The sequence below is a fragment of the Andrena cerasifolii genome, chromosome 7, assembly GCF_050908995.1.
Source record: "Andrena cerasifolii isolate SP2316 chromosome 7, iyAndCera1_principal, whole genome shotgun sequence".
Classification (NCBI taxonomy): domain Eukaryota; kingdom Metazoa; phylum Arthropoda; class Insecta; order Hymenoptera; family Andrenidae; genus Andrena; species Andrena cerasifolii.
This window is the reverse complement of record NC_135124.1, coordinates 12,153,026-12,162,052: the sequence shown is the minus strand read 5'-3', so window position 1 is coordinate 12,162,052 and position 9,027 is coordinate 12,153,026. Positions and strand designations below refer to the sequence as shown.

The 9,027-nt window shown below is 46.2% G+C and overlaps 1 protein-coding gene across 2 annotated transcripts; it reads left to right on the top strand.

Annotated features, from left to right (window-relative positions):
- The first annotated feature begins 582 nt into the window (after window positions 1-582).
- On the top strand, window positions 583-8,339 carry LOC143371793 (uncharacterized). Of its 2 annotated transcripts, XM_076817391.1 has the most exons (7): window positions 583-1,016; window positions 1,133-1,329; window positions 2,120-2,745; window positions 2,850-3,023; window positions 3,582-3,700; window positions 3,777-3,923; window positions 4,207-8,339. In XM_076817391.1, exons 2-7 carry the CDS (start codon window positions 1,316-1,318, stop codon window positions 7,315-7,317), a joined length of 4,191 nt encoding a protein of 1,396 aa, XP_076673506.1. In that variant the 5' UTR covers window positions 583-1,016; window positions 1,133-1,315; the 3' UTR covers window positions 7,318-8,339. The 2 variants fall into 2 exon arrangements, with proteins under 2 accessions (XP_076673506.1, XP_076673505.1); XM_076817390.1 differs by having other exon boundaries at window positions 583-1,329.
- The last annotated feature ends 688 nt before the right edge of the window (window positions 8,340-9,027 follow it).

The window sequence follows — 9,027 nt, the reverse complement described above, 5'->3', positions numbered from 1 at the left end:
AAAGGCCATTCGAGGAATGCTTTCCCAAGCTCGCTTCTTTGCATCAATGCGTTACGCGTACATTGCTACATACTTATCTTTAAACGATACTTTCCCCTCTTGTGTCGCAAGTGACGTCGCGATTTAACATTATTAAAGTTGTTGCGGATACGTAGAACGTATCGGCAGACGGTAATATGGACATTTCTCTCACAGCATAACAGAAAGTAGGGTGACGACTGTCAAGCAGTGCGATGGTCATTGTGGCGACGATACACAAGATCGTTAAGACGGGTAATCGTTTGAGAAATACCGATGCTGAATTCAGGGAATGGACATTGAACCGTATCGTAACGGTGTTGGTAGGGAACTTGCCGGCACCGAGCAGAGGCAGAGGCATTGGAAGAGGCAGTGGGCAGTGAAAGGTTGCTGAGCAAACGTTCATATGCATATACAGTATGTGTGTATGTATAATGTATAATGTATAATGTATAATATATAATGTATAATGTATAACGTATATATATATATACGTTTCTACGGCCATCCGATCCCATCTCGCTGCATTCTTTTCCCAGACTGCGTGTACTAAATACATAGGCATGGTAGCTGGTTGCCCAGCAGTGTAGGTAAACCCGCGCGAAACCCGTTACCTTCGAGTCCGCGAATCGCGTGCCGGAGAAGGGTACAGTACACGTTACTCTCCCGAGTTCCCCCTTCTTTCGTGCATTACAATTTTTCATTTCTACGCTACGGCTGCCCGAACTCCACAGATTTCAGAACGTCCAGGCGTGCTCCGTTCGTTCGTTAGTTTCGTGTCGTTTCCTTTAATTTCGATGTGTCGCGATCTGCTCTTATATGTACGTCAGTTCGTTGGTAAATTAACGTTGCTTCTAACATTCGCTTGAATCGCTGGAAAAAGAAACGTGTTGATACCTAATTGGATAAAGACGAAGATTAACTTTTGGGGACAGCAAGAAGAAAGGGTGGAGAACAGAAGGATCCTTCGGAAGAGAAAGGAGGAAAAGGGCAGACGAGTGCGTACTTAAGCGAGGTGACGCGACGGTCGGGGGACGCGTGTGCGTGCCTCAGCGGCGCGGCGCGGCAGATACCCAACGGAAACAAACAGTCGTCTCTTTTTAAATTTGAGCAGTCCGCAGGAGGGAACGGAAAGGAGAGACAACGATGGAGACAAGCTCTTAGCGATTGAGCTGCATTTAGGCAACTCTTGATCGGTGCGATAATCTTGAAGGTGATGCCGACCTCGAGAGAGGAGTGTCGGTGAAACGGTGTCGATGCGATACACGATCGCTGATACACGCGCGAATCACCGAATATGGGGGGGACAGTGTAAGTTAGTGTGTGTACAGTGTGTTTAACTGCCATTTCGGTAAAGAAGGCATAAACTCTGTTTGGACGGGCTTCGATGGAATACGTAAGTCAGGCCCGTTTGCCTCGTGGATTATAAGCATTGCGCAAATCCTGCACGAATAATCCAGCCAATTCAAGGTGAACTCGAATCCGTGTTGCGCGAGAAAAGAAATACTTTCTAACGACCTAGGGAATATTAATTAATCGCCGGTAAACCAAGCGATTATCGTATCGCGTCCTAATGTTGGATAAAAAACAAAAGTACTTCTATACTTCTGGACGCTGGTCTGGCTGGCAAAATCCTCACGACCTATCTTTAAATTGCTTCTCCTTCCCGCGGAGATAGATGAATAGATGTGCGGAATTTATGAAATTCGGGCGGTTTGTATGTATATAGATAATCTGTCCTTTGATCGCGTGGAGTATAAAGGCGAGTTTGGTCAACACGGAAACTAACAATAAGAGGATTCTTCCTTTCCTTTCCTTTCTTCCCTCCGCCGAGAAATCCCGTTTGCTTTGAGAAAAAGAAGGGAGCGTGGTCGCGTAGGCATCCGCGACGAACAGGTTTCCCCGTACGTATCCATCCGTATGTTGTACAGATGAAATCACCGTTACACGATGGCATATACATACATAGTCGCGTTTCGGGATGCGTCCTGCGAGGCTCGTTCAAACTCCGGCACGCCTTTGACATATGCATGTACCTTAAGAGAAGCCAATGGATATCTTGTATAGACACGTATGTAATAAGTTTTCTTATCGCTTCCAGGTCGTATTTGTGGTTGATACTTTTGCTATCGAGCGGGTTCCCTTTGAGGCGAGCAGAATGGGCACCGTGCGTCGAGTTGAGTCGAAATCTACACATCCCCTGCAGGTGTTCCATCGCCACCGAAGCCGAATTCGAATCCTTGAGCCACTCGATCGAGATGAACTGCGACGGAGTGATCTTCACACGGGACACCGTGGACAGTCTACGGGGACAACCGATCGTTTCCATTAGCCAAAGAAACAGCGGATACCAAACGTTACCGGAGGATTTGCTCGACTCCGGATTAAGTCTGAGGAAACTTGACCTATCCGGTAACTCAATTTACAAATTAATGAACCGCCTGCTTCAAGCGCAGACCCGGCTCGAGGAATTGAAACTCGCCGATAATCTTCTGGGTGACAGCCTGAATCCAATATTCTCGAGTAACGAGTTCCATGGCATGAAAGAGCTGAAGCTGCTTGATCTAAGCAGAAACAGTCTGAGGAGCATCGAAGAAGGAATTTTCAAGGGGTGCGAGAACCTCGAGGAACTTTACTTGGATGGCAACAACCTGACGATGGTACCGACAGTGTCGTTAAAAGGGCCGAGGTTCATCAGAGTGCTCTCCCTCTCTGGTAACAATATCGGTGCGTGTAGGTGACGGGTGGCAGGTGACCAAGCTGCAAGAACGTCTATTCGATCACGTTCCTTCCACCTTTGACCGGATAGGTGTTATTGTTGCACGTTACAGGATCGCTGCCACGAGCTGCCTTTTCGATGGTCGGTGAATCGTTGCTGCGATTAGATCTAAGCGAGAACGAACTGTCTCATATGGAGGACGGTGCTCTTTCCGGCTTGGGACAATTGCTGCTTCTAAACATCTCTCGCAACGATCTTGGCCGCTTTAACAGTGACGTTTTCAAAGGTGCGCATTCAAATGTATGCCCCAGAAAACACTTGTTCATTGCCCCATATTTTTCAAAGGCGTTGAAAGGGTGAAAAATATAGGGAAAAATGATTTCAAACTTCAAGTGTCGTTATTGTTTAAAAAATGTCATTTTTGTAATTTGTTCTGATTTCACCCCTAGCCAGAAGTATATTCTTCAAAATAAAAAAAGTTTCAGTCGAATCGGATAATAACTTTTGGAGATACAGGTCCCACCGATTTGGATCAATTTTTTGACGCCTTGACTTTAACGACTCCCCAGTGCCGCTTGCAATGATTAATTATAAAACAAAAAATATATTTCTATAATTGAAGACATCCTTAATACAATGCAAAAAGTCCCATTAAATTATATATAGTAGGTTTCCTTTAATTAATTCCTAAAGATCACCTATTTTTTGGAGCTCTATTCCGGAAGGTCCCCTTAAGTACGAGTACGTAGTTTCATGGAAAGAGATAGGGGTGGGCAAATGGACAATGACCTTTTTTCTTTTCTCTGCTCGTGGAAACTAATATTAAACCGTCGGTTATTTTCAGGGGCTGATAATTTACTGCAATTGGATCTTTCGATAAATTTTTTTCAAGAATTTCCAAGCGACGCGTTAAGAAGTTTAACGGACTTGAAATTTCTCAATATCTCCAACAATTTGATTACTGTAAGTGCCCTGGATAGATTATAGAAGATACTGCCTACTTAATAAGATGCGGTTAGATAATTGCATGGTGTTTCAGGATATAGAAGAAACGCATCTGTCTGGGCTGAGAGATCTGCAAGTATTGGATTTGAGCCGCAACAATATCGGCCGCCTGGGCGTCAATACGTTTTCCAGTCTAAGCAGCTTGACTAGGCTCGATTTAAGTTTGAACGCTTTACGCACGGTACGGACTACGCACTTATGTATGACATAGATATCAGATGTATCACTAACAAGGGGAGGACACCATGTGGTAGACACCGATTTTGATGAGCCTTGGCACGATGGATCTATGTCGAAAATAAGTAAATAGGTGTCTGAGCGTTTCTGCCAATGGGTCTTAATAATAGAGATATTTACATGGAAATTATTAAAAATTTAGAGCTTTAGTGGGTAAAAATCCCACACTACCCCGGCTCCCCTTGTAAGTATCAATAATTCTTAAACCCTTACGGCTCATCTTTCAGATCGAGGAATCGTCTTTCGAGGGTTTAACTAAATTAAAATGGCTCTCGTTGCAAGACAACAACATTCTGCTGGTACCGGCAGCGGCTCTCACCAGACTACCGTCATTGACTCATCTGCAGGTTCAATTCAACCGCATAGCCGCGTTGTCCACCGAATTGATAAAAGCGACATCCTCGAATCTGGTTAGGCTAGCGCTGACACGGAATTTGGTGCGCGAGATACCGGCCAGATTGTTTCACTCATTCGAAAAGCTGATTAGCATCGAGTTATCGGGTAACATGCTCTCGACCATCTCTCCGAGCATGTTCGCCGGGTTGGAGGATACGCTGCTCGAGTTGGACGTTTCTGAGAATAGGCTGACGTCGATCGGCGGCGAGCTGCCTCTGAGAAACCTAGTCTCCCTTAATTTGGCGGGCAATCAGCTGACGCGAGTCCCGCCGGAAACCTTTAGGCATTTCCAACGACTGGAATATTTAAACTTGAGCTCGAATCCGCTGTACGGCGGCTTCCCGCCATTATTCCCACCCTCGGTTCTCAATCTGGACGTGTCGCGCACCGACCTAAACATCCTGCCGGCGATATTGCTATCAAACCTTCAGTCCCTCGAGAGGATATCCATCGCCGGGAATCGCTTGGAACTAATCGAGCACGGCACGTTTCAGCGTCTTGAGAATTTGTCAAGGATCGATTTGTCGGAGAACCGGATAGAAGTCATCGAGAACGGGGCTTTCGCGGGCCTGACGAATCTGTACGAGTTGAATCTGCGAGGGAACAGGCTTGCTTCGTTCGCCGGCGAGCACTTCGACACTGGCACGGGTTTGGAGATCTTAAACTTGTCTGGTAATCGAATCGGTCAACTCTCATCGACGGCATTCGCGATCCATCCGAGATTGCGGGGCCTCGATCTCTCCGACAATCGGTTCCTCCACTTTCCCGGCGACTACGTAAAGCCCCTTCAATTTCTCGAGTGGTTGGACCTGTCGGGGAATAGATTGAAACGCGTCGGCGAGTTCGCCTTCTCTCAAATCAGTCGGCTTCGGGTTCTGAATTTGTCTGGGAACGAGATCGAGTCGGTGGACGAGCTAGCTTTTCACAATTCCACGCAGCTCCAGCGACTGGACCTGTCCGACAACGACATCGAGACGCTAAGCGAAAGAACGATGGAGGGGTTACTGCGCCTCGAGCACCTCAGCCTTCGGAACAATAAATTGGCTACCCTGCCGGAAACCATCTTCGATCCAACCAGAGTCCGGTCCGTCGAGAGTATAGATCTGTCTGGAAACAGATTCAACGAGATCCCGATCAGAAGCCTGCAAAGGCAATCCGCCTCTCTGTCCAGCCTGAACGTCGCTCGGAATCGAGTTGTCGAAATCTTCACCCAGGACATCGCGTCCAGCATCAAACGTCTGGACCTATCGGACAATCCTCTGAGCGAGAACGCGATAAACGGAATACTAGGAGAGGCCAAGATTCTCAGATCGTTGAACATCGCCAACACCGGCGTACACGCTCTACCAAGGCTCGAGACGCCCTTCTTGACGCGACTCAATCTTTCCGGTAATGCTATAACCGAGGTGAAGCCCGCCGTCCTCGAACGCACCACCATGCTCCACAGCTTGGACGTCTCGAGGAACAAGCTGACGGATCTGACTAACGCGATCGGCACGTTCAAGACACTGCCGCTGCTACGATGGCTGGACGTGTCTGGAAATGATGCGAGAACCATTAACGAGACCACATTCGACGGACTCACCTCGTTACGTTCCCTCAAGATCTCCGATCTGCCAAGCTGCGCCAGAATCGAGAAGAACGCTTTCAAGCCGCTAGGAAAGCTCCGCTCTTTAGCTGCGTACAATTACCCGAAGCTTGGCTACTTCGACGTCCAAGGGATTCTCAAGGGAATGAACAGCTTGCAAGTGTTGGACATCGAGATCAAGGACTCGTCGGTGGGCAACGAGCAGTTGTCGATACGCTCTCACCCTCGTCTACGAGAACTGACTCTGCGAGGCGAACGATTAAGGAACGTTCTATCCAGCTCGTTGGTCGGGGTTCGAGGTTCGAAGTTAACGATCGGTCTCAAGAACACGTCCGTCCACACCATACCGGCCGCTCTCTTCTTTCCAGTGCCCCGCTCCACGCACCTACAACTGGACCTTTCCGGCAGCAAGTTCACCACCTTGTCCCCACAATTCCTCGCCGCGCTAGACGAACGAAGTGGCACCGTCCACATCCAAGGTCTCCAAACTAATCCGATCAATTGTAGTTGCGACGCGAAACAGCTCTGGCGATGGTTAAAAACCACCGGTCCTCGCTCGTCCAACGTCGTCTGCGTGGCTCCTCCTCATCTCGCGGAATCCATCCTGACCAGCCTCACCGAAGATCAGCTATCCTGCGAGCTTACCGGCCCATATTTCCCAACTAATCACCACCGGACCACGATACTCGTCGAAACCACGGCGGCCACCGCCTCGGCTACTGTCTCCGAGCCGGAGATCATCTGGACGGTAGCACCTACGGTTCAAAACACTCGAAATAAGCATCGCTACAACAACAACAACAGTAACAACAATCATAACGACGACAGCAACAACGATCACGTGCTGAACGGATCTACGCTGGGAACCGGCTCGGGGACTGATGACACGTTGATCATCGGTATCGTTGGCGGAGTGGTCGCGCTTATAGCCATAATCGTGATCGTCATCTGTATCTGTCGGCTGAGGTGGTCGAGCCGGGTCGATCAAGTACGGATGGCTCCGGCTGCCGCGGCCGCAGCCGCGGCAGCGGTGGCCAATAGTATTCACGAGGCATCGATCATCAGACCAGCCAGCACTTATTCCGGCAAAATCAATCACGACCTTTACGTAGGATCATACAACGGATCCACGTTGGATCGTGGAAACGGGGTAATTGCCCCTTCCATTCCAAACACCCCAGTCCAAATGATGCCTCTCGTGCAACCGATGCATCTCATGCATACGCTTCTAACACCGACTCCGTTGCAGCAGTTGCAACCACCCTCGCAACAGCAACCGATCTACGGATATTGCGACGGTTCCTCGTTACCTATGTACGTTGCCTGCTCAACGGATACCAAATGCGACAGATAATTAATCTTTCTTCCTCCGTCTTCCTTACGTGTACATATGCGTATATGTACAAGCGTGTACCTCGTAGCGTCCACCCGAGTATTCTTACTGTTCGTTAATTCGATTACAATCTGTTCCACCCGTAAGTTAATGGGAGTAAGTAATCAGTGAAATGTATCTTTCCGTGCTAGTTGGCGAATCGGCCGCATTTCTTCTCTTCGTATTCGATCGGAAAGCCAGCTCTCCGATGGTTCGACTCATTGTCAGACTGCAACACATACCTAAGTAGTTGTATACATTTACATGTGTGTTCTAAAACATATGCGGGCAATCAAATTGTTGCATCGTGCACGCAACTTTTCGACACCACGTTAATTATTAATATTATCGATTATAGTGATCGATGATATCGACGGAGAAAACAAACGCTTACTATACATATACATACATTATATATAGATGTATAGTACATCATAACTGAACTCATAAATCCAGTAACCAGTAACAACTCGTATTTGCTACTGAAAAGTTGGTGCTAGATCGCTTAATTACATTTACACACACACACACACACACTTCTATGTACAGATTTTTCACTGTATACATGTATATTATTTTCTTTATAAAATATAATATTCTTAGAAAAAGTTTAACGCAACGAACTTACATTTACCCAAGCGAAACTAACGATCCTCCATCCACCCTGCCCTATATAGTCCAGGAAAATTAGGATTTGTCTTCGGAATAAATCCCAGCAAGCTAAATTTTGGCGTGGGCCTTTATTTGGGCGTTTGAAACAATATGTCAAAAGTTTAAATCGATGCGACCGACGCTAAAAATTTTACAGAGGGTTATAAAAAATAACAGTTTTTCGCGAATATCTCGTTATCTTGCAGTTTTACGACAAGAATAGTTATTATGGAATTTATAGCTTAGGAAATTCTCTACAAAAAAGCCCCTATGAGTCTTTTTTGTAGGAGTAATCATTTCCGTGTATGTCGGGTTACCAAGTTTCAACCCCCATACTTTTGACAAGGGAAGATCCCGAAGAACCCGGAAATTAAAAAAATTATAAAACTCTCTACATATGTAGGGGATGTCCTCCTGAATACAACGCAATTTTGTTTGCAGCCCAAATTCACTCTAAGGGGGTGCAATTGACCCCTGAAATCCGTTTTTTTTTTATTTTGTGTTATAACTTGCGAACCGTAAGAACTGTAAAAACTATAATTTACCAAATGATAGTCCTAATTAAAAGAAGTAACTTTTCCCTGAACACTTTTTTTCTAGCTCCTATAATTCGCGAGTAATAATATAAAACAGAAAATTTTTCAGAAGTCAATTGCATCCTCTTGGAGTGAATGTGGGAAGCAAACAAAATTGCGTTGTACTCAAGAGTACATACCCTACATATTTAGAGAGTTTTATAATTTTTTGAACTTCCGGGTTCGAGATCTTCCCTTGTCAAAAGTATGGGGGTTGAAACTTGGGAACCCGACATACATGGAAATGATTACTCCTACGAAAAAAACTCATTTGACCTTTTTTGTAGAGAATTTCCTAATCTACAAAGTCCATGATAACTATTTTTGTCCTAAAACTGCTAGATAACGAGATATTCGCGAAAGACTGTTACTTTTTTTTTTAACCGCCTTTAAAATTTTCAGCGGCGGTCGGATCGATGGGGACTTTTGACATATTGTTTGAAACGACCAAATAAAGGCCCACGCC